General features: G+C 37.7%; 1 protein-coding gene and 1 pseudogene across 1 annotated transcript; both read right to left on the reverse strand.

Annotated features, from left to right (window-relative positions):
• Positions 1–18,493: 18,493 nt before the first annotated feature.
• LOC142639870 (xanthohumol 4-O-methyltransferase-like) lies at positions 18,494–20,865 on the reverse strand. Its single transcript, XM_075814007.1, has 2 exons — positions 20,107–20,865; positions 18,494–18,799 (listed from the first exon to the last, which is right to left on the reverse strand). The coding sequence occupies exons 1-2, from the start codon at positions 20,863–20,865 to the stop codon at positions 18,494–18,496; spliced, it is 1,065 nt and encodes a 354-aa protein (XP_075670122.1).
• A 1,508-nt stretch (positions 20,866–22,373) lies between these two features.
• The window catches only part of LOC142641706 ((R,S)-reticuline 7-O-methyltransferase-like), a 57,725-nt pseudogene continuing 53,652 nt past the window's right edge, over positions 22,374–26,446 (reverse strand).

Consider the following 26,446-nt stretch of genomic DNA (forward strand, 5'->3'; position numbering starts at 1 on the left):
AGGATTAACCCGCCGAGGTGTCTCTCTTCCTCGGAATGTAGCCAAGGGACCGGGTCATCACTAGGAAGGATAAGGAAAACAAAAAGAGTGATGAAAGAGGACAGCCATGGAACAAGAGAAGTGTTAGGAAATATGTGAATCATGTTAGGAACATATGTCAATATTTTATGTAATTAGCTAATACTTTGACAAAATGCACTTTACTTGTAATTGGGTAGATCTAGGATGTGTTTAATGCTTCAAGAAACAAGATTTCAAGTTCAAATATTAAAGCCATGCAAGTCTGTCCAAGAAACAATTGAAGAAGTGTTGTTCATTAAAGCTCGACTGCTAGTATCTATTGAGGCTTAAAAAGCTGTTTCAGCTCGAAGCACAATAGCTGCTCGATAGATAAGGTATCTGTTGAGATTTAAGAAAATCAGATTTTTAGTTCTAATTTCATTCCAATCTATGAGTATGTGTTTGGGCTTTCTTTTCTCACAACCCTAAATATATATAAGAATTATTTTAAGGGCCATCACAGAAAGCACAATTGCACAAGTGTGAAGCAATGTGTTGTTCATGCAAATTGTGACCGAAAACCTAGTTTGCCCTAGTTCATCTTGACGAAGCTGCTATGTTTGTACACCGTAGGGTTTTGTGACCAAGCAACTTCGTGATCTTCATCGTGTTATGAACTGAAGAACTTTACAACCAACATCCTTCTCAATTTGGTAATCAAGTCACGTACTAGAATCCGTACATCTATTGGTTAGTCACATACTGAGAACCGTGCATTAAAAAGAGAGATTGTCACTACAGAATAAGTCCAATTGTGTATTGGGATAAGGGTTCAACTGTAGGTTGGTATAAGGTACTGGGATTCCTTTACTTATAACCACTTGTTGTAATAATAGTAAATTCTCGAGAGTGGTGACCTTAAAACCACCCGGTGGGCTTTTTGCCTTGGAGGTTTTTCCCATTCGTAAAAAAATCACCATGTCAACTTTATCTTCCGTTGTATTATATTTTAGTTGGTGATTTGTTTGTGTTGCCACATACATTGCATGTTAATTTGATTAATTAATAAACTTGGGTATTTAATCAATTAATTCATCACAAGAGGGTCAATACATTTTTGGCCTATCAAGTGGTATCAAAGCGGGCACACTCTGATTAGGTTTTAATCTTTGTTGTGTGATCCATTGACCCCTGTTGTCATGGATAGAGGACAGTCTCTTATTGTACCTCCTCTATTTGATGGTACTAGCCATGCATATTGGAAAGTACGCTTGAGAGCTTTCTAGCAGTCTGTAGAAGAGAAAGTGTGGCAAGCTATGGAGATAGGCTGGACCAAGCCGAAGGAAGCGCTAGCTGACTGGGATGATGCTAAGATAAAGGAGGCAAACTTTAACAGCAGGGCATTGAATGCCTTATTTAGTGCGGTCACCAATAAGGAGTTCAAGAAGATATCCTCCACTAAAACTGCAAAGGAAGCATGGATCATTCTCCAAACAACCTATGAAGGAACAAAGGCTGTCAATGACTTGAAGTTTCAGAGGCTCACTACTAGCTTCGAAGAGATTAAGATGGAGGAGGATCAGTCGTTTGATGAGTTTTATGCCAAGTTCAAGGACATAGTAAACTCAGCCTTTAATCTTGGGGAAACCATTTCTGAGCCCAAGATTGTTAGAAATGTGCTTAGATCTCTACCTGAGAGATTCTATGCCAAGATCACCGCTATTGAGGAATCAAAAGACATTGACAAAATTCCTTTGATAGAGCTGGTTGGCAATCTGCAGACCTATGAGTTGGGCTTGACAAGGATAGGGAAATTTGGTAAGGGAAAGAGCATGGCACTGAAGGCCAAGAGCAGTGACACGAATGAGTCTTCTGATGATTAAGATTCTAAAATGAAGTCCTACATCACTAGGCAATTGAAGAAGTTCATGAAGAATGCCAATGCAAAGGGCTTCAACAAGGACCGTTGGTAGTCGAGCTCTTCTTAGTCTAAGAGCCAAGACAAAGAGAAGAATGATACTAGGGATGGCGATCAGTACATTGTTCCCTCAAGACCCAAGTGTTTCGGGTGTCAAGGCTTCGGTCACATGAAACAAGAGTGCCCTACTTATCTCAAGTCCATTGGGAAAATCAAGACAATTGCTACAACTTTGAGTGACACCAAACCTGAGGATGATTCTGAAAATGAAGATGACGGAATCCTAAATGCCTTCACCGCCATTATCAATCCTACTGAAGGGATTGTAAAAGATGTGGATGAAGAAGAAGAAGGCTTGGTGGAGTTAAAGTTTGAGAAGATGAATGAACAAGATGACATCCACACTGCCTATGTAACGTTATACAAGGTCTCGAAAAAGCATGAGAAATTGTATAGGTTGGCCACCAAAAAGCTCAGTGATGTGGAGCTTGAACGAGAAGAACTCTCCATAAAGTTTGATGAAGCCAATCAAACTATAGAAGTACTGAGGTTTGAAAATAATTTCTTGGCTGAGAAGACCAAAAAGCTTGAAGCGGAGCTGTTTCAAGGAGCTGTTTCAAGTCAGAGCTTAGTTGGAGAGGACTTCAAGTGCAAAGCTTGTTGAGATTCTCTTCTCCTAATGTTGCTTCTTCCAGTACTATTATTTTTTATTGTCCTACTTATAATGTTGAATCTAAGAACAATAATGTGAAAAATGTGATAGCTAGCGAGAACATAGATAAGGGAAAATCTATCTTAGGAGCACCCCCTAAGCTTACTAAGAAAGAAACTAAAACCCTAGGGCTAAGAAGAGTAATACTCAAAAGTCTAAAGAGAAGAAGTAGCATCTCTGTCATCACTATGGAGCAGCTAGACATACTCGACCTAATTGCTACAAGTGGCAAGCTACTCAACAGAGTAACAGCATGGTCTCATCTGGAAACCTGAGTCAGTTTTCATCCTCTCTTGCTCCTCTTGGAGATCTCCTCAAGTCCCTCATGTTCCTTTCGAACTTGAACTGTTGCAATTCTCCCCCTTCAACGCTGGTTCAAGGATTCGCCAAAAGGAAAGGTTTTTCCAAAGTGTGGAAGGAAAAAGACTCAAAGTGATTTAGTCACTTTTTCTCTTTCTCTCCTTCTTGTTTTTGTGTTTGCATTACTTGTGTGTTTTGCTTTCTTATTTTGAGTCAGTCTAGTTTTTATGCATTACTTTGCTTAACATGTTTTTGTTTGTTTATTTTCAGTTTTGTTTTATTTTGTTTTCCTCTATAAAAATAAAAAAAATTGAAAAATCAGAAAAATACAAAAATAGTGTGTTTGTATGCATTGGTACTTGTGTACTTTGAATGGCCATTGAAACAAAGTTTTCTAAACTTTGTATCTCTTGTAGCTTAGATGAGCATCTCCCAACTAAGCAAGTGAGCTTTGTGGCTTTTATTTGTGATGAGTAAGATTAAGTTATCTCTTATACTTAACACTCGTATTATTCATTTTGACGGGAAGGACTAAAAAATCCTAAGAGAAAGGCATAAATAACCATCTCACCACTGTTGCCCGCCAATCATGCAATGACATCGGTATGTTTCGGCATAGCAAAAGTGCAATGTCAAAAAACTTAACATAAGTGGGTATTTCTTTCCTCTCTTATATGCCCATGCATGATATGCTTAATAAAATAAAATATGCAAAGAAAAATTAAAGCAAAAAGAATCAAAATGCTTTAAAATATGATTGTAAGCATGTATTCTAGGAGATGTGGGAGTTATAGGATGTACTTCGAAGGTGATAATCTCCATCAAACAGTTATGATTATGTGTGAGTTAGAGTGATTTTCTCATATCTCAAATCGTCATAACATATAGACACTTATGCAATCTTGCGATGGTTTTCACACGCAACACGCAATATTCTTTACTACTTTTGATACATATGTAGGTACAATGTGATTTGGCCATCACAAGGAATACATGTGTTAATGTATGCTCACTAAACTATCTTGACTTATTTTTGAAATATAAAATGGGTTAGACTTGTATAATGTGTGTGTGTGTGTGTGTTTTGGATCTAAATGCTTATCATCTTTTGGTTGAGAGATGATTTTGAGAGTTTAAAATGTTGTTTGGATCCTTGGTTGAGTAGCATGCTTGATTGCATTCATATTTTTATTTTTCTCTTCTTAAAAAACTGTTTTTAAGCAATCTCGACAGCTTCTTGATGCCTCTCAACAGCTAGGCTATCTATCGAGCTCTTCAGCTTCTTTTTATCGCAATCTCAATAGCTTCTCAATAGATCCTCGATCCATTGAAAAAGCTTATGTCTCCTCAATAGATTCTCGATAGCTTCTCGATCCATCGAGACCCTTGTGTTATGGACACCTCTCAACAGATCCTCGATAGCTCATCTACAGCTGATTCATGCATTTTAAATCTTGACACCTTTCGATCTGTTGAGATTTATGTTTTTCTATATATACGGTCAGCGTGAAAATTCTATCATTTTCTCTGATCTCTCTAGATAGATTCTCTCTTCTCTCACTCCAAAACTCCTCAAACTCAACCCTTTCACATTCCTCACTTGATCTTCGGCCTAAATCAAGTGTTTCTCATCTAGTATGATCCTTTTTCTCTCTTGTATCATGCATTTCATTCTTTTTGACCTAAGTTTTGGGTTTTTGAAAAGTTTTTGGGGTTTTTCAAAATTAATGAGGTTTTTGCAAAAATTTTAGGTTGGGTTTTGCTTAAATGAGTTTGAAAACATCATGTATTACATTACATCTGCATTATAATAATGTATCATGCATTTTAGATGTGTGATTACTATGTTAAATTGTTGTGTGCTCGTAGGTTTGGATTGGGCTGAGCCCATGATGTTTTTAAGTTTGCATGTCACATATTCATGCATACATACCTTCTTTTATCTTTATAATGATATTGATATTGTTGGTGCTTTTACGCGTCTCTCTCTCTCTCTCTCTCTCTCTCTCTCTCTCTCTTGCGTTAGTCTGCTCTATGGCACCCAAACGCAAATCCACTCCATCCTAGAAACCTCTTTGTTCTGGGGCATCCTCTTCTTCTGATCCTACTCCTTCCCACATTCAATTCCGTGATGATAAAGCCCGAAAGGACTTTTCGGAGAACTTCTCTAGATGAGGCATTCATTCGAAATGCCAAGTCATCTTATCGGACTTCTTTGATACTTACCTACCCACAGTCATTCATAGTAGGGGTTGGGAGTCACTGTGTGACGTCCTGGTCACATGCCCTTCCATGATCATTCAAGAGTTCTACTCCAACATGCACGGGTTTGACACTTCAGTACCTCATTTCTTCACTCGCGTTTGAGGTGTGCACATTGTGGTCACCCTGGATATTGTATCCGAGGTGCTCCATGTCCCGAGGGTAGCGCACCCTGACTACCCCTGCTGTGATCGTGTTAAGACTGTGTCTAAAGACGAGCTCATGTCTTTTTTTTTATGAGCGACCTTCATCTTGGGGTGATAGTTAAAACACCCGATGCTCGGCCTTTGCTAAAGGTCTGAGATTCCTTAACATGATGATGACATTCGTTCTCCATCCATTGTCTGACTATAACTCTATTATAAAGCCTAGTGCTTGGTTTTTGTTATCTTTCATTGAGGACATTTCTATTGACTTCTCTTCTCACTTCATCCTATCTCCCATAGATGTTTATAGGGATACGACGACTCGTGATAAGCTCATTTTTCCTTCAGCTATCACACAGATCATTCGCCATTTTTCCGTCTCCTTTCCTTCGTCTGACCCCTTTTTCGTCATGGGTGCCATTGATGCTGCTACCGTTAGACGGAGTGATGCTCAGCTTCATTCGAGGCGGACTTAGTGATAAGTTGTGCCAGGTGAACACCCATGTTGGTTGTATCGCACGACGACAAGCTGTCATGGGTGGTTTCACTGCGACTTCTTCTCCATCCCCACCGGCTTCAGAGGATGAGAGTGATGATCGCTTCGGCAGTGATGATGTTGATGAGGACGATGGTGCTAGCTCGCCCAGTGATGATGAAATCTCTACTTGATGTACTTACCCTTTGTCACTCGTGACAAAAAGGGGAAGTAGTTTTGGATATGAGAGTAGTCATACTCATATGGGGAGAGTTACTATAAGAGATTTTTGTTAGGGGGAGTGTCTATATTTTGAGAGATGTACTGAGGACTTATGTATCTTTTTCTTTTCTTTCTATTTTTAGATACATTGTTCATGTACCTTTGGTCTTGTGATCACTTTGTGATAGCAAACCTTGTACTTGTTGATGATATATATACATTTGAGGTTGTTATTACAATTCTTTCACCTATCTCTTCATGTGTTGTTTCTTTTCTCGCTTTATGCACATGCTTCTTATATATTGTATGCAATCTTTTATTTCTGTCTCACACTAAGATGCCTTGATGAGTTTTGTTTAAAGTGTTTCAGAAATACAAGTTGTCAAAGTCTTCCTTGCCATGAACTCTCTTCTTGCAAAGTTTTTCAAGAGTTTGTGTTAGGATAGATTTTATTGTATTCAACAAGTGAGTATGAGTTGAATGATTTATAACTTCTCTCATATGTTCATTTGTTTGATGTGATTTTGTCACGGATTGCCAAAGGGGGAGATTGTTAGGACATATGTGAATCATGTTAGGAACATATGTCAATATTTTATGTAATTGGCTAATCCTTTGACAAAATGCACTTTACTTGTAATTGGGTAGATCTAGGATGTGTTTAATGCTTCAAGAAACAAGGTTTCAAGTTCAAGTGTTAAAACCATGAAAGTCTGTCCAAGAAACAAGTGAAGAAGTGTTGTTCATTAAAGCTTGACAACTAGTATCTATCGAGGCTTACAAAGCTGTTTCAGCTTGAAGCTCAACAGCTGCTCGATAGAAAATCAGATTTTCAGTTCTAATTTCATTTCAATCTGTGAGTATGTGTTTGAGCTTTCTTTTCTCACAACCCTAAACATATATAAGGATTATTTTAAGGGCCGTCACAGAGAGCACAATTGCACAAGTGTGAAGCAAAGTGTTGTTCATGCAAATTGTGACCGGAAACCTAGTTTGCGCTAGTTCATCTTGACGAAGCTGTTGTGTTTGTACACCGTAGGGTTTTGTGACCAAGCAAATTCGTGATCTTCATCGTGTGATGAACTAAAGAACTTTGCAGCTAACATCCTTCCCAAGTTGGTGATCAAGTCACGTATTGGGATCCACACATCTATTGGTTTAGTCACGTACTAGGAGCCGTGCATTAAAAGGAGAGATTGTCACCACAGAACAAGTCCAATTGTGTATTGGGGTAAGGGCTCAACTGTAGGTTGGTATAAGGTACTAGGATTCCTTTATTTGTAACAGCTTGTTGTGATAATAGTAAATTCTCGGGAGTGGTAACCTTAAAATCACCCGGTGGGGTTTTTGCCTTGGAGGTTTTCCCCATTCGTAAACAAATCATCGTGTCAACTTTATTTTCCGCTGCATTATAGTTTAGTTTGTAATTTTTTTATGCTGCCACGTACATTGCATGTTAATTTGATTAATTAATAAACTTGGGTAATTAATCAATTAATTCATCACAATGAGTCAATACATTTTTGGCCTATCAAGAAGGTAGCAACTAAAATTGGTGACAAGCCCCTCCGCATTAAATGGTTGTACTTTCCAAACAAAGGTTATATTAAATGCCGAATGACCCATTAGAACAGTGTCCACCACCAAAGAACCCATGTATTCCATGAAAAAGGGGGAAGAAACTCCTGATGGGATAAGTATCTCCCTCCCCTAGAACTCAAATCTACGAGGAAAGAGTTGGCTGTCACCTATTCACCTCCATCATTTCCATCACTAACGTCACCAACTCGTCTCCATTATTGACTTGCCTCCATCTCTGTCAGGTTCAATCTCTCTATTCCTTCTCTCATATTCGATTATATGTGAAATTGGTGCCTATTGGTGTTTTTGTTCTTTGGATTTGTAGATCCATTTTTTGTGTTTGTAGATTTGTAGATTTTGTTATTTAGGAATCAGACTTTAGAGTTTGATCTCTATATTTTGGTCGAAATTGATGCCGATTGACAAGCCAAACACGTATTGACCCCTTGTGATGAATTAACCAATTAATTAGCCAAGTAAATTAATTAGGTTCAATTACTTGCAATGAGAGTGGTAGCACAAATAAATCACCAAATAACTAAATATGCAGCGGAAATTATTTGACACAGTGATTTGTTTACAAATGGGGAAAACCTACACCGCAAAAATTCCACTGGGTGATTTTAAGGTCACTACTCCTGAGAATCTACTATTATCAAAACAAGCGGTTACAAGTAAAGGAATTCCAGTACCTTATACCAACCTACAGTTGAACCCTTACCCCAATACCCAATTGGACTTGTTCTGTAGTAACAATCTCTTCTTTTCAATGCACGACTCCTAGTACGTGACTAACCAATATATGCATGGATCCCAGTACGCGACTTGATCACTAACTTAAGAAGGATGTTGGATGCAAAGTTCTTCAGTTCATCACACAATGAAGATCATGAAGTTGCTTGGTCACAAAACCCTATGGTGTACAAACATAGCTGCTTCTTCAAGATGAACTTGGGCAAATATTGTCTCTGGGCACAATTTCATGAACAAGACTTTGCTCAATACTTGCGCCACCCTAGACGACCCTTAAAATAATCCTTATATATGTTTAGGGTTGTGAGAAAAGAAAGCTCAAACACATACTCACGGATTGGATGAAAAACAGTCTTGAAAAACTGAGTTTCATAAATCTCAACAGATACCCTAGCTGTCGAGCTGCTGTCGAGCCTCGAGCTGAACAACTCTTTTAAACCTCGATTATTACTAGTTGTCGAGCTAGCTGTCGAGATTTAATGAACCGCACTTCTTCACTTGATTCTTGGACAGACTTGCATGGCTTTAACACTTGAACTTGAAACCTTGTTTCTTGAAGTATTAAACATATCCTAGTTCTACCCAAATACAAGTAAAGTGCGTTTTGTCAAAAGATTAGCCAATTACATAAAATGTTGACATATGTTCCTAAAATCAATCACATATGTCCTAACATCGATCACTATCCACCCAAGTCTAATCCAACTCGACCCATGGTTATTTGTGGTTAATGGCGGGTTTGGGAGTTCTCCACCCAATTTGATTAGGTTAGTTGCAGGCTAAGCACAAACTCAACCCAGACCAACATATGGACAAACCTTATCTAGAGGTTTAATAATATAAATTGAAAACTATTAACTTTGTGTTTACTTCTTCAAAGTTGCCATACAAAATTTTCAAATCTCAATTTTAAAGTTTAAACTAATTTGTTTCCTAAATATGTTTAAACTAATTAGAATTTACAATTTTTTTAGATAAAGCAATGCAACACAACACAACACTAATAAACAAATTCGAATAAATTAGGTTTGATCTTCTATAAAGAAATTCTAATTAAATTAGGCATATTATTTTCCAAAATTTTTTTAATTAAAATTTTTATTCTTTAATACATATTAATATAATATATTTTATTAATACCTATTAATATATATAAATTACCAAATTTCCTCATGTATTGCCTGAGATAAAAACACTAAGATTACTATAATAAAAAGACTACATTGTTCTTTGGATTTGTAGATCCATTCTTTGGGTTTGTAGATTTTGTTATTTGGGAATCAGACTTTAGTGCTTTATCTTTGTATTTTGGTCAAAATCAATGCCGATCGCTATCCACCCAAGTCCGATCCGACTTGACCCCGTGGTTATTTGTGGTCAACGGCAGGTCTAGGACTTCTCCCAATGGGCGGCTAGCACTGGTGTATCTTGATACACTAATGCTAGCCTCCCATTTTCTTCATTCCTCTATAATAGCCCCCCCCCCCCCCCCTCCCCCCATTTTTTAGAAAAATCATGGAGAAAAATAGGAAGAAATAGTTGAAATAGAGAGAAAAAAGGTGAAAAAAAATTAGAAAATAGTAAGAAAATTATGGAAAATACCTTTAGAAATTCAAAAAAAAAGTTTCTCTTTCCTCTCTCTCTCTCTCTCTCTCTCTCTCTCTCTCTCTCTCTCTCTCTCTCTCTCTAAGAAACCCATACAAAATAAGCTCCATCCATTTTTGTTGTAATTTTAGTGGGAAAGGCTATAGGGATGGATTAGTTTCTTAATAACTAAACCCAACCAATCCTTTTATTATCCATAACTATATATACTAATGTAATAATATAAAATGAAAACTATTAACTTTTTGTTTACATCTTCAAAGTTGCCATACAAAATTTTCAAATCTCAATTTTAAAGTTTAAACTAATTTTTTTTCTTAAATATGTTTAAACTAATTAGAATTTATTAGAATTGTAAAGTTGTTATTTACAACTATTTTGTGTTGGCCTTAATTCTATGCCAAATTTGATTGTAATTTTGTTATTTAATGAAACTATTTGATTATTTACAACTATTTTTTTAGTTTACCCTGCATTTTATGTGGGATTTCATTGTATGGGTTGTGTGTGAGAGAGAGTGTGAAAACTCAAGCTTGCATTGAAGAATGATTGGTTTTTGTGGGAATCTCTCATGTAAACTTCTCGAGAAGTAAGCCACTTGCAGAGCACTTGACTAGAATATGAAGAGTCGTGGCAATCTGGTGACAGCTAGCTTTTGCAAGTAGCTCCAGGTAAGGCCTTCCTACGAGATACTCGCGAAAGATTTTGTTTTGCTATTTTGGCTTATCTCGACACCATGTCTTCACCCACACTATATATAGCAACATTACCCACATATTGTAAGGAGTGCTTTTTAGAGAGAAAACCTTAGCAAACACACTTGAGAGTTAGAGATTGTATACCAACAATCATCTACACAATTCTTTATGATTTTCCTCATACTCCTACCTCTCCATATTCATATTCTTGAGAGTTTGATAGCCCAAACACTTACCACACCCAATCTAAGTGTCAAGTGAGGTTTTGGTGCTAGTGGGAAGCATTGGAAGAAGCCAAGCTTTGGCGGATGCAATCAGGCATATTGCGGTATCCGGAAAGCTAGATAAGACACGGTTCCGAGAAGCCTTGTTGGAGTAGGAGCTTGGAGGGCTTAGGTGCACTGGGTAGATTAGGCTTGAAAGGTCTCTTGCTATTCGTGTATCCCAACTTATTGTCTAGTGGATCGATTTACCGCTTGGAGGGCGGCAGAGAGGTTTTTCGGCGAGTTCTTCGGTTTCCTCTTCGATAACACATCGGCGTGTTATCTTATGTTACATTTCTCTTCCCTACTCTTTTAGCTTTCATTTTACTACATGTTTTGATGAATATGGCTTAGAGTAGTTTTATTGTTTATTCACTTGCATTTACTCTATTCCACACTTAGTTTAAGTTAGAGTAAAATAAACCAAGTCATAATCTTTTAGTTTGGGGTCAGAACAACTCTTGTATTTTTAACACAAATCTGAGCTCTCAATTGGTATCAGAGCGGGTGCACTTGCTGTGGTTTCATTACCTTAAGTGTGATCCTAGACTCCTTTTGTGATGGATCGATCACAATCTTTTAATGCTCCACCATACTTTGATGGGAGCAAATATGCGTTTTAGAAAGTCCGTATGAGGGCATTCCTTTGTGCTATAGATGAGTCCATGTGGGATTCTGTTGAGAATGGGTATGTTAGACCCACGACAGCCAAGTCCAAATGGGACAAGGCAGCTCTTGCTTTGGCAAATGTTAATAGTAAAGTAATTAATGCTATCTTTTGTGGTGTGTCTACAGATGAATTTCACAGGATATCTCATGTGAAGACCGCCAAGGAAACGTTAACAATTCTTGAGACTACTTATGAAGGTACTAAGAAAGTCAAGGACACAAAGCTCTAAATGCTTACCACCTAAATTGAAGAGCTCAAGATGAGTGGCGATGAGTCATTTGATTCATTCTATGGGAAGCTCAATGAAATCGTGATTGCTAAGCTCAATCTCAGTGAAAAGATTAAGGATGCTAAGTTGGTGAGAAAATTTTTGAGGTCCTTACTGGAGAGCTACTGTGCAAAGGTTACAGCTATAGAAAAAAGAAAAGATTTGGATGAGATCAAGATTCAAGAGCTCATTGGATCTCTCCAAACATATGAGCTTGGACTGCCTTCCCACAAGCCAAGCAAATCATTTGCTCTTAAAACCATCAAAGAGAGAGTGGATGACTTCTCCAAAGAAGATGATGTGGGGAAGGAGTTAGCATCCCTTGCAAAGAACTTCTGAAAATTTCTGAAGATGAAGAACAGTGGGAAGTCTTTCAGCATAGGAAATTTTTCATCCTCCAAAGGTAGTAGAAAGAAGTTCAAGAAGAAAGATGGGAAGGACTCTCGACCCCTTCAAGGAATTGTGTGCTACGAATGCAATAGCCATGGACACCTTAAGAAGGAATGTCCCAACTATTTGAGAGGGAAGGGTAAGGTGTTTGCCACTACTCTTAGTGACTCCGAAAGCTCAAATTCAAACACAGAAGGAAAGTGTGATAGTGACGGAAATTATAAGGCCTTCATCGCAATTACCTCTGTTGACTCTAAGGGTGATTTGAGCAATTTGGTTAATGAACTTGGTGAGCATTCCAAGGGTGAGGAAGTTGAAGAATCGAAAGATGAAGATGTATGCCAAAATAAAGGTGAGAACAACTTTCATGAAGCATATGATTCTTTGCTAGAAGATTGTGGCAAATACGCCAAGGTTGCGAACCATGCTTTGAGAAAAATGAGGAAGATTGAAGAAGAGCATAGGTGTACCCTTGTGCAACTTAAGGAAGCAAAATGTGAAGTAGAAGGACTCAAAGGAGAGCTAGTTGAAACTTATTCTAAGATCAAGTTTCTTTAACTTGAAATAATCCAAGCTAATGTCAAGGTTGAGCGTATTTCCACCAAGAAACTTGACAACGTGCTGTCCTCACAAAAATCTTCACATGATAAGATTGGTTTGGACCTACAACAGAGAAGGAAGATCCAACAGCGAACCCAAGAAGGAAGTGAGGTTCGTATCAGCCAAGAATGTTGAGAAACTCAAAGAAGTGAAGCCTAAGATTGAGACCCATGCTACTGTAAAGAGAACCATTGGTGTAAAACCGAAGGATAAAGGGAAGTCATTACTTAAAAACCAAAGGGGGCCTCAAGTAAAGCATATGTGTCGTACCCTTCTTCACCCACACTTTATTAGTATGTTGGTTATACCCATCCATCTAAGGATCTCACCCAAAACACTCGTAAAGTGTGGGTGAAGAAGGGTACTCATGCATGATCACTCTCTATGCCTATGCATTAATTCTTCCAATGTGTAGGGTCATAGGTTCATGCATCGTGACAGGCATAATCATCTTGTGTCATTGCTTTTGGTTTATAGCATGTTTATTTTACAAGTTTTGTTTTGTACTTGTTTTTGTTGATCTTACTTTACTTGTTCTGTTTTTTAGTGTGTTGAAAATTTAAAAAACCCATAAAAATTTGAAAAATCTTCAAAAAGTTTGATCGCTTGTGTTGTGGTTATCACATGTGAGTTTGGCCTAGTACCTTCGTACTAATAGCGTAATGCATTTACGAGCTTAGCTTGTTTTGTATGCACATCTATTTGTGTGGGAAAAATCTTGAAATATATATGTGATTATTGTAAATCGATCTTCAAGCTTGTCATGAATGATTAGTCAATAGTCTTGTTGATCTTGATACTTACATAGACTTGTGCCTATATATCTTCCCACGTTTTTATGTTTTTGCTCTATAACTCAACAAATGTAAAATCTCGAAAAGAGATAATGAGCTGCAAAAACCGTCACACATACTAGTATTTGACTAGGAAAAAGGGAAAGTGACTTGTATTGAAATGTATGGTGCCTCAAAAAAAAAAAAAAAAAGGCCAAATGCTTACTCACAAAATTGAAATATTAAAAATTTCAGGCATTGATCTCAAAATGAGATATAATGTTTTTATATGATCAAAGGTTATAAGTTGTTAGAAGCTAAAAAGTAAATCTTCAAAGTTTTATGATCATTTTCTTGTGGGAGGTCATATATGCTCATTTCTATAATTGAGATAGACCATTTCACTTAGTACTAGTTGTGTATGACTTGATTAAATTGATTATTAAAGCTTCACTCTAGACTGGGGACTATTCCACACTTGATACACACACAAGTCTATTGTTCAATGAATGCTTATTTCATTTGTGTTAATGTACATGTTCAAATGTGATGTGTATACTCAATTGCTTGTCGATCAAACCTAAATTTTTTTTTGAGTATTTTATATGTTTTTGAAAGTGTTTTTATACTTTTGTGTTTTGAGTTATTGTTCATAATGCATTTTCTATGTTTTCATCAAAAACTCCTTCAGAGGCATTTTCGCGAGAAGCTCGCGACAAAGCTCTTCTTGCGAAAATGAGATAGGCAAAAAATGAAAACACCTGAAATTTAGATAGAAACTTTCACGACTGTCTCACGACTAAGCTCTTCCCACGAAAAGTTTTGTGCTTCAGTGGCATTTTTCGTGAGTAACTTCATGAGAAGATATCTCACAAAAAACACGTGTTTTCAGTTTTTAAAGACGTGAACATGACAGTTTTTCAAACTCACACCCTTTGCCTCCCTCGAGCCTCTCTCAACCCAAAACCAATTTTTTCTCAAAAACCCAACTAAATTTCAAGAGAAATCACCTTCAAATCATATATGAGGTATGACATTCAATCTTTTCTCTCTATTTCATTAGATCATGCCTTAGTTGATAGATTTTGCATGTGTTGGGATATTTTTGAAAAAGGGTTGGGAAACTTCTATTTTGTGAAAAAAAAAAAATCAATTTCTTGTTTGGTCTCTGTCCCATTTGTTTTTTTTTTTTTTTTTGTGTTTGTGTTAGCCCTTTGTGGCATTTTAACTTGTATTTAGGCAAGATTCACACATGTTCAGACATTGTTTACATCTTAGTTGTGTGGGTGCATATCAAGTGTTTGATAAAATGTCCAAATGGCATTTTGGTGTTGTTTTGGACTCCGATGAGTACCAAACTTTGGGGATTATCATGATTATGCATGTTTATCATGTTTTGATCATTGGTTGTGTGTTTTACACACTTTGACCCATATGTGTTTTGTCATGCCTTGATCATGCATCACAGATGCACACCACATGCACACTCTTGTTCACTTGTCATGTTTTACATATCACTCATGCTAGATATTTGTTATAATATATTTAGCACTTGTGACATGAGCTTGTGACCGTGTTTACATTCTATTTAGGACTTTGTAGTTGTTTTATGGACTAACTTGGTACTAATCAAGTTTGTGTTCGTGTGTTTATGTTTTTGCACTTGTCTTGTTGTGTTTTGTCTCTGTATTTGCAGAGGTCTCCCTTCAAAAAATCAGCTGTGAAAGGGGGTAGTAGCAAAGGGAAAGAACCTGTGATTGATCTTGATAGCTTTTCCTCGAAGCCAAAAAGGACACGATCATCAACAGGGTTCTATGATGTTGACAAGTTCCGATCATACGCCACATTTCAAGTCTATGAAAAATATTTCGAAGATGCTCCCTTGTTGGTTGGAAGGGCAGCTAAGCAAGCAATTCTTCTCAATACGAGCATTCCAAAATGGTTTGCCACCAAGGGTTGGAATTTTCTTCTATCAAGCTTTGATGAACCGAACGAGAATACGGTGAAGGAATTCTATGCGAATGCCATTTCCAAGGGAGATGAGCTGAAATGTTGGGTTAGAGGAAAGAGCTTCACATTGACACCCACCTATCTTGCTTACATACTGTGTATCAACCAGCCTATGTTTGCAAAGCCACCGGTATATGATGACTTAGATCCGGAGCAAGATTTACTTCGGGAAACTCTAGGATAGAACTTGGAATTCTCTTCCAATGGAAAAGCGGTGAGTGTTGCATCACTATCATCCGAATTGAGGCTACTCACAATAATCATGTTCCACAACCTTTATCCTCTCTCAAGCACAAGTTACATGAATCTCGGTTGGGCCTTATTTCTTCATAACCTGGTTAATGGTGAGGAGATTGATGTTTGCTCTCATATCTTCCACATCTTGAGCAAAACAGCTGAAAGGACTGCCTCAAGGAACTGCCTTCCCTTCAATTGCCTTATCTCAAAAATTCTGAAGCTCAAAGGCGTTCATCTGTTGGAAGATGAAAGACCATACCCATGGTCAAATCCAATTAACATTCGCACTCTCAATGCTAGCATTAGTCACACCCAGAAGGGGACCAAGCAAGAGAGTCATGCTCCCCATGCTAGTTCAAGCTCTAGCTCTCATTCCTATGATGAGAAGTTAGATAACATCATGTCATCTATCCAAGACATCAGCACTAAGTTATCCGGACTTGCATCTATCATGCACTCCCAACACATTTGTTTTGACACGAAGTTCACATCTCTCCAAACTCAATTGGATAAAATTCAAAGGAAGTTAGAGGAAGATGAAGACTAGCTATTCCATGACAAAAAGGGGGAGATGGTCCATGATAGGGGGAGTGTAATGATAGGGGAAGAAAGAGCTAGATTGAAGGGGAAGCACTGGACATCAAGATCAAAAGCACAATATTTTGTTCTCTTAGTTATTTACATTGCTTTCTTTTAAAGCTTTAAAGTACTCTAGTTTAAAACTTCAGTTTATATTTAGTACTTTATTTTATGTATCTTTGCTTTTGTAGCTTTTTAAAGTACTTTTAGATTAATGCATACATTATATTTAGTACTACACACTTGTGCCCTTGTTGGATCTTGTATCCTTAATGCAAATACTTTGATGTTTTGCATTGGTTGTGTGGTTAGATATGCAATTGATTATTGCATTGCTCTTAATTGCATTGCATGTCCAGATGATCTTTTACTAGTTAAATGATCATTGTAGTCGTTCTTTAATGACTGTTCATGTATGATCAAGTTATGCTTCATAGTTTATATCTTGCTTTTTACGTTGATCGCATTGTACTTGTTCCTATACGTACCTTGTATTCAACTTGTCATAAGCTTAATGAAAGTTTTGTTTGTGTGCGAGTGTTTCAGGATATAGGTGTATACATGCAAGTGCTTCACAGCTTCTAGAATAGGTGTGAGTGAGTTTTGCCATTGTTCCCTAACTCATGTCTAAGTCTAGTGTCTGTTTTAGGGGTTTTGTCATGGAATAGCCAAAGGGGGAGATTGTAAAGTTGTTATTTATAACTATTTTGTGTTGGCTTTAATTCTGTGCCAAATTTTATTGTAATTTTGTTCCATCATGTTTACCCTGTATTTTATGTGAGATTTCATTGTTTGGGTTGTGTGTGGGAGAGAGTGTGTAGACTCAAGCTTGCATTGAAGAATGAGTGGTTTTTGCGGGTATCTCACAAGTAAACTTCCCACGAAGTAAGCCACATTAAAAGCACATGACTGGAATATGAAGAGTCGTGACAATTTGGTGACAGCTAGTTTTCGTGAGTATCTCGCGGGAAGGGTAGCTCATGGGTAAGGTCTTCCCGCGAGATACTCGCGAAACATTCTGTTTTGCTATTTTGGCTTATCTGATCCACCATGTCTTCACCCACACTATATATACTCACATTACCCACATATTGTAAGGAGTGATTTTTAGAAAGAAAACCCTAGCAAACACACTTGAAAGTTAGAGATTGTATACCCACGATCATCTACACAATCATTTGTGGTTTTCCTCATTCTCCTACCTCTCCATATATATATTCTTGAAAGGTTGATAGCCCAAACACTTACCACACCCAATCTGAGTGTCAAGTGAGGTTTTGGTGCTGGTGGGAAGCATTGGAAGAAGCCATACTTTGGCTGATGCAATCGAGCACATTGCGGGATCCGAAAAGCTAGAAGAGACATGGTTCCGAGAAGCCTTATTGGAGTAGGAGCTTGGAGGGCTTAGGTACACTGGATAAATTAGACTTGGAGGGTCTCTTGCTATTCGTGTATCCCAACTTATTGTCGAGTGGATCGATTTACCTCTTGGAGGGTGGCGGAGAGGTTTTTCGCCGAGTTCTTCGGTGTCCTCTTCGATAACACATCTTCTGTTTGGATTCCTCTTCCCTACCATTTTAGCTTTCATTTTACCGCTGTATTTTAATGAATATGACTTAGAGTAGTTTTATTACTTGTTCGCTCGCATTTACTTTATTCCGCACTTGGTTTAAATTAGAGTAAAATCAACCGAACCGTAATATTTTATTTTGGGGTTTGAACAGTTGTTGTGTTTTTAACACAAATCCGAGTTCTCAAGAATTTACAACCTTTTTAGATAATGCAATGCATCGCAACACAACACTAAACAAATTCGAATAAATTGAGTTTGATCTTCTGTAAAGGAATTCTAATTAAATTAGGCATATTATTTTCCAAAAGTTTTGTAATTGAAATTTTTATTCTTTAATACTTATTAATATAATATATTTTATTAATACTTATTGAAATAAAAAAATTATCAAACTTCCTCATGTATTGCATGAGATAAAAACTACCATGATTACTATAATAAAAAAAGCTACATTGTAATCAAATCACTTTAGGGTATGCCTCAATAATGGATGGTAAAGCTGGAATTTTAATGACATTGTAGCGAGGAAAGCCTGCTCCTTCCAATACTTTTTTCCACTCAAGTTCGGTCCTTTCCCTGCCACCTGAGGTGTGGGCAAGCATAAGCACATCGAATACAAAGCCTGTGTCATCAAATAGACCATCACCATCTGGCTGTAGCACAACACCTACAATAATGACCTTTCCAGTCTCTTTCGGTATTGCTTTTCGACAGTTTTTCAAAATCTTAACACAATCTTCGTCGCTCCAATCATGTAGGATCCACTGTATTATTGTTGAGAAGGGCAATGTCATTAATTTTTAAATATGACTTATTTGTCCACATTATAGTGAGTTTAGAGTGTGGGAAAAAAATATTTAACTTACACATTAATTATAAAAAAGATAAGATGTCAAGTAAAAAGTACTTTGAAACATTAGCCATATTTTCTACTCATTATACTAGTAAATATTTTTTCGTTTTTTTTAGGGGTTCATAACATGAGGTAGCAATTATTTATTGGATATTTCAAAAACTTGAGGTATAAAGAAAGAGTAAACATAATCTTTTTTATTTATTTAAATAATTCGATAGGTACAATAAGGAAGGGCAATCTTAACCCTGGTCATTTCCGTCAAAAACGTCAAGTGATGCTAGTTAAGTTAGTAGGTTCTTGATAGTAAAATTAATTATTAAATCATTATTCTAACACTACTCCTCACAAGTAGGTGACAAGTTCTTTTCTATGTGTCTCTTATAATAATTAGAATCTAACTAAGATTTTTAACCTTTTAATTAGGAGTTAGAGTAAAGAGTACAAACATGATTCAAACTGAGTGTTAACTAGCTGGCTCCAAAACCTATCAATTGATTCCAAAATTTTAGTTGTTATGAAATGGGTGACTTTAATCATTATTATAATAAAACCTTCTCTCCGAGACAAAAAGAACAGTGTCTATAATGTTGGTCATCCGCTTCGAATATGTGCCAATTTGAATAACTGGAAGGTTTTGGTTTTAGTAAATGCTAAAGAGTTGATTTGATCATCCAAATTTCTTCAAAGCCTAACATAGACTTCCACTCACCCGAAGTTTTGGCTCCCAAATGACCAATACTCACCTGAAGTATTGGCTTATTCTAACGTATTGCGAGAATTCAGCGAACTATACATGCTGGTTTTTGAGCAGTTTATCCTAAATGCATGCTGGACTCACTTGCTGGTTTTTGAGCAGTTTATTCTAAATGCATGCTGGACTTACTATGAGTAAAAAAATCATGCAACAGTCTTATAACTTAATTAAGATTTTTTTTGTAATTTATAGTAGAAAACAATCATGCAAACAAAGAGTCTTGTAACTTAATTAACGTTTTTTTTGTAATTCGAATAAAGACATAAGATTTAAGTCTCTAATCACTGAACTATCAATTGTAATAATAATAAAAAGTATATATACACAATTATCATTTATCATGCAAGGTTTAATTTTTCTTAGTGAGCAAAGGAAAACAACGATTTAAAAAAAAAAAAAAAAGGCTTATAAAAAAAAAATAAAAAGAAGAAAAGACATGAATCTCTTATACATATACATACCTTCATGAAAATTGCGTCAGCATTTGGAATGGAGTGAAACATGTCACCTCCAACGTGTGTGATTCCATCATAAATGGGTGCCGTAGCAGCAACATGTGGTAGATCAAAGTTGATACCTTTGATGTGTGGATAGGATTTCACAATCTCAGCTAGCCCACTACCTATCCCACCTCCCACATCCACCAATGATCCCACAGAATCAAACCCATGTTTATACTCAGAGAGAATAGTATTCATCACAATCCTGGCCGAACAAGCCATGGCATCATTGAACAACTTGTTGAATTCAGGATTTTCAGAAGCAAAGTCCCAAATCTCACGCCCATTAATCTTCTCAAAGCATATGCCACCGTCTTTGATACAATGGCTAATAGCGTGCAAGGGAGTCATTAGCCTAGGATGGGTCTCCATGAGTAGCATAGGAGTTAGGCTCATCTGTGAATCTTGCAATAGCCATCTTGATAAGTGGGTCATGCCGTACTTAGTGTCTCCACCTTCCGATGGATGATGTTCGGTGAAGATCTTTCTGCGGACTAGCAATCTCATGATGCGTTTGAGATAGCTGACATTTGGAGAGAGTGCATCAGGAATATCAGCTACTATCTGTGATAATGAAATTGGACAACCATGCATGTTTATAATGTCAGCTATGCGGAGCTCCACTGCACATTTCACTGCCATGGAGTCTACATGGCTCAACATGTATTTCCATATATCAGCTTGCGCTTGTAGCTCTGCTTCAGCTTCCTTTGGCCCCATTCTCTCTCTCTCTCTCTCTCTATTTCTCATGTAATGTGAAATGGAACCTGAAGGGGGTGAAGGTGGGTATAATTTGCTGAATGAGTGAAAGTAGGAGAGGTTTAGACGAAGTTTGTTAATCAATTCTTCTACAGCCACAAAACAAAGTAATTCAAATTTTATTTGACACGTGTTTAAGTTGTGTCAAAATATGTTGCAAGAATGTGTTGTTAAACTTTTCCTTTGTCAGGGGTACTCTTAGATCCTATAGAATAGAGAGATATGATCCTATAGATTCGATTATCTTCCATTAGGTTTTATTTATTTATTTTTTTTTTTTTTTTGACAAAGGTAAGTGAAGTATTATTAAGAAAGATCCAAACAAAAAAGCAATATAAGTTCAAGGCAAATCCGAATGGAAAACATCTTCCATATCCTTAGGTAAAGATTCTACTTATACATCAGTGTTTGCAGATAAAACTGTTTTTTTAGTTAAACAATGAGCTAACATATTTCCCTCTCGCTGAACATGCAAGAACAAACGGCTCCTCAACGTTCCTCCAAGTCTCTTAGATTCACCAATGATGTGACCAAACAAAGTAAGGCAACGACCAAAGCCCTTCAAAGCATAAAGAACCCGACTACAATCACCTTTAAAAATCACTCTAAACAAACACAACTCCTTAACAAACATCACAGCCCTTCGAGCCTATAACTAGCTTTTTCTTTTTTCTTTTTTTTTTTTAGCACATGTTTTTATTATGATATAGGACAAGGATCACTTTTTTTTAATAGATTAATTACCGTTAATTCTTTAACGAGAATTTTCTGATTCAATGTAATTCGTGAATGACAATGCACATGTGGCTCTCTAAGCATTTCTCCTCTAATTATTGCTAGTCTGATGCATAACACCCAGCAAAAGAGTACGCTAAACAAATTGATGATCATTATCATCTATTGAATTTAAAATGTCATTGTTGTTGGACTTAATTTTTTTTTTTTTTTTTGTTGAGAAAAACTCAATAGTTAATACATCATATGGCAAAAATAAATAAATAAGTTTTTAAGTTGTACAAAGTTTTTTTTTCAAAAAAAATTGAAGGAATATCTCACCTATTATATGATAGTTTATAAAATCATTTAAGTGTCTTAAAATCATCTACTGTTTATTTAAAATATCTTTCACACGCATGATAAATTCATATTTTGTTTAGTTAGAATTTAGAATACTAGCAAGTTGAATAAATTTAGTGACACAAACATTTTTACACATATTTATATAACTATTGTAATTAGTATAAATATAATGGATCTTAAATAAGTACATACCTTGCAATAACAATAATGACTACATCATAACCATATCACTTAGGGTATGCCTTAATAACTATAACATTCAAGTTCTTAACAACTTATTAAAAGAATATGTAATATAGATAACAATTTATTTGTTAAACTTTTCTGTTCATTACATGGGTTATCAACTATAGTGACATTACAATAACAGCAACTACATTCTAATCATATCACTTAGGGAACGCCTCAATAAAGGATGGTAAAACTGGAATTTTGTTGATATTGTAGCGAGAAAAGATTCCTGCTTCCAATACTTTCTTCCACTTGTTGATGCTCATTTTGGGAAAGCACAGTAGGAAGAAGAAGCCCAACAATGTGGCCAAAAGAGAGTTAGTAATTGGATAAAGCCATTAAGCCCAAGCGGTAGGAATAATGGATCATAGGTCAATAAAACAAAAAAAATGGACTTTGAGGAAGCAAACGGGCCTAAAAAGGCCTGAAAAGAGAGAAGTAGCAAACTCATGGGCAGTATGTGATGTAAAAAAGTAAGAATTGGCCACAGCAACCATAGCAGGCCCGAAGTAATGCAAGTAAAGAAAGTAAGGGGTAATGGAGAGTCCATAAGCCCTAAGGATGAAGGATAGAGTAATTGGGCCAGGGAAGTCCAAGGAGTTAGTAAAAGCCCAAGGGAAACATAAAATTAGAAAAGGCCAAGGATGCCCAAGGAAAGTAAATGAGCCAAAGATGCCCAAAAGGAAATAAATGGGACACATGAGCCCGCAAGTAATGTAGTAAAAAACCCAATGATCATATTGGGTCATCAAAAAAAAAAAAGCAGCAGGCCCAAAGAGGCCCAACAAGTTTGGGCCAAATAACATCACAACAGGAATAGCAGAATGATGCGGCAGGAAAATGATAACAAGACCGCAAGAAGAAGCAAAAGAGTGGCCTGAGGGAAGGAAAGCCCACAATCAAGCAACGCCCAGCCCCCTAAAGGAAGCAAGCCAATAAAGAACGAGAAAATGGGAAAATAGCTCACGCTGCAAGAAGTCAAGGATGGATGGCAGAATGTGCAGACGGGCCTTCAGACCACGGTGAATGCATGAGCAGCAAGCAGGTTTTGGACGAACATAAAAGTGAAGCACGCACAAGGCCCAGACACCACTAGCCTGTACCCAGCCAATACAAGAAGTAGTGGGTCATGGGTCAGAGATAAAAGGGCATGGTCTAGCAATGGGGAGAGGGCAAAACCTATTCCGTGGTTCTTGCTCAAGCTATTTTAGGGGAAGTGTCCTGCTAGGATGACATACTGCCCAAAAGAAGTAAGGATGAGTTGGAACCACTAGGTGCATGCCATGAGGGATGGAGAGAGAGAGCACCCACGTCGTGGTAGGTAAGAATGCCACAACAAGCAAACAAACAAAATAATCCTCTTCCTCTGGTGATGTGAAGTGGTGTGGCCAACACAGGTTAGTGATGCTGGCTATGCAACTAACTAATCAGTAATGGTCAGCAAGGACACCCACACCAGAAAAAGGTGGTTAAAAGCTAAAATAGTAAAAGCCAACCGCGGTAGACATTATATAAAGGAGGAGGAAGAGCAAGAACAGGGCAATGGTAACCTCTAGGAAAGAATCACAACAAAGAAGCAAGCATTGAAAAAGAAAACGGAAAGAAAAGAAAATGAGAATTAGAAAGAATAAAAATGAGAGAACATAGAATGGCAGGCATGCATCAAATAGGATAATCCCCTCTCTCCCTCTAAGCTCCTACTCTCTGCCAAAAAATAAGAAACTCTTCTGGGCACAAACCACTTAGCCCCGTTCCCTCAAAGCAATGAATTTCTTTTTTGAGAGAGATTCTTTGCATTGAGAAAATGGTTCCCTTCTTAGTTCCGGCCCTGTAAGATACTTTGGCATGGCAGACTAATGTTCTACTCTTTAATTCAATAAAACTTATTACTATCATTTCCCCATTTAGTTCTGTTGTTTTATGTATGGGGAGTCTTTTGTTACCCCCTTTATTTATTATGTCTAAATAGTGAACGCATTTCTTTTGTTATCTTTATTATATCTGTCTGCCATAATTTCCCATAGCAGCCCTGGCTGCCATGGGCATGTGATAAAAAATATTGACAAATAGGGCATATTTTGTGCACAAGCCGGACCAAGGTAGGTTGCAATTGGACTGGTCCCAACTCCCTAGTCCAGAACATTTTGGGCCTAGTACAGCAGGAGGCAGCCCAGCCTAACATTACAAAAAAGGCCCACCAAAATTTTTACAAAGGTTACGCCATTATTTCTTGGCTTACGAGGTGTGGCTAATGACTAAGTCCCATGCCATCAAAGCCTTGTTCTGACAACTGATTCTCTCCGGCAGAATATCCTAGCGATTATTACAATTGTCACAGTATGATTTGAAGGCGGGAACGCCCAAGGTGGTGAAGAGCCAGGCTATAGCAAATCTGTTGGCACAGTTCCCAAGAGAAGAGGAATTCCCATTGGATGATGAAGTCCCAAGAGAAGTAGCCATGGCAGAAGAAGTTAAAGAGCAATGGGTAATGAAATTTGATGGGTCTTCTACCACTCAATCAAGGGGAGTGGGAGTAGTTTTGTATCATGAAGAAGACAAGGCTATGGCATTATCATTCAAATTAGAATTCTCCTGTTCAAACAACACGATCGAATATGAAGCCTATCTAATCGGGCTAGCCACGGCCCTCGAAATAAGAATCAAGCACTTAAGAGTTTAATGGGTGATTAGAACCTAGTGGTTTGCCAGACCAAAGGGAGCTTCTCCCTAAAGGAAGTCAGTCTAGCCCCGTACAGAGCAATGGCCCTGAAGATGGAGGAAGAGTTTTCAACCTTCGAAATAGAGTATACTCCAAGGAGCGAAAACCGGTTTGCGGATGCGCTGGCCGCATTAGGCTTATAAATAGTTTTCAAAGGGGATAGCACCAGGATAGAAGTCAGCAAGAGGAAAGAGTCTATTATTGAAATGTTGAAGGAAAGGTTCTAGGAGGAACAGTGTGAAGGAGATTGGCAAATTCCCATAAGGGAGGCCTTGATGAAAGAAGGAGGCTTTGCAGAGTTAAAGGTGCTAAAAGACTACACCCTGGTAAGAGGAGAGCTATACCGTAGGATGCTAGGTGGGGTCTTGTCTAGATGCGTTGGGCAGGAGGAGGCCCAAAGAAAGTTGAAGGAAGTGGATAACAAGACTTGCGGATCCTGTGGAGAGATCAACCTTTACTGCAGACTTCAAAGGGCAAGCTTTTATTGGCCAAGTATGGGCAAAGACATGGACCAAGTCCAAACCTAACGCGAGACCTGCCAGCTTGCGGCAAACAGAGAAGAAAGTTACCCTGTATTTGTCAGCAAAGACTGGAGAAGTCCATTCACACAGTACTTAGTAGAAGGCATCCTGCCACAAAAGCACAGTGAACGATAAAACTTAAAAGATTGGCAACACGTTACTTTCTACACAACGGGGTACTCTTCAAGAAAGGGTATGATGGGGACCCATTACGATATGATAAAAGAAGTGCACGCGGGAGAATGTAGGGAACACCAGGGGGAGAAGAAGTTATACAGATGCCTGCTACAAATGGGTTACTACTAGCCCACCATGAAAAGGATACGACAAAATTTATAAAAAGATGCCACAGCTGCCAAGTACAAGCCAACTTAATTCACACCCACCCATAGAACTTACATAGTATGGTTACCCCATGGCCCTTCCATACTTGCGGGCTTGATTTGGTGGGGCCAGTTAACCCACCATCACGTGGATACATATGGATCCTAGTGGCTACAGAGTATTTCACTAAGTGGGCAAAGGCAGTGCCACTTCATAAAGCCATGGGAGGAGCAGTAGCAAACTTCATCAAAGAAAACATAATTGTGAGGTTTGGGGTACCTCATAGGATTATCAGCAACAATGGCACGCCATTTGTCAACAGTGACATAAGGAAGATGTTGGAATTTTTCCAAGTCAAACACCATCGTTCATCGCCCTACTACCCACAAGGAAATGAGCAAGCAGAGGTGACAAACAAAACTCTCATAAAGATCATCAGCAAAATGAGCTAAAAGTATACAGGAGAATGGGCAATGCATCTGCCAGACACCTTCTGGGCCTATAGAAATTCGCCAAAGTCGGCCACAGGGTTCTCACTTATTTCCTTAGTCTACGGGACAAAGGTAATGAGCCTAGCAGAAGTAATGACTCCGTCCTTGGGGGTTATGCAGATGTAGAAAAAGGAAAGAGAAAAGGAGGTTTTGCAGCAAAAATGTATGAAGACCTA

This window comes from Castanea sativa, chromosome 6, assembly GCF_040712315.1.
Source record: "Castanea sativa cultivar Marrone di Chiusa Pesio chromosome 6, ASM4071231v1".
NCBI classification, from domain to species: Eukaryota; Viridiplantae; Streptophyta; class Magnoliopsida; order Fagales; family Fagaceae; genus Castanea; species Castanea sativa.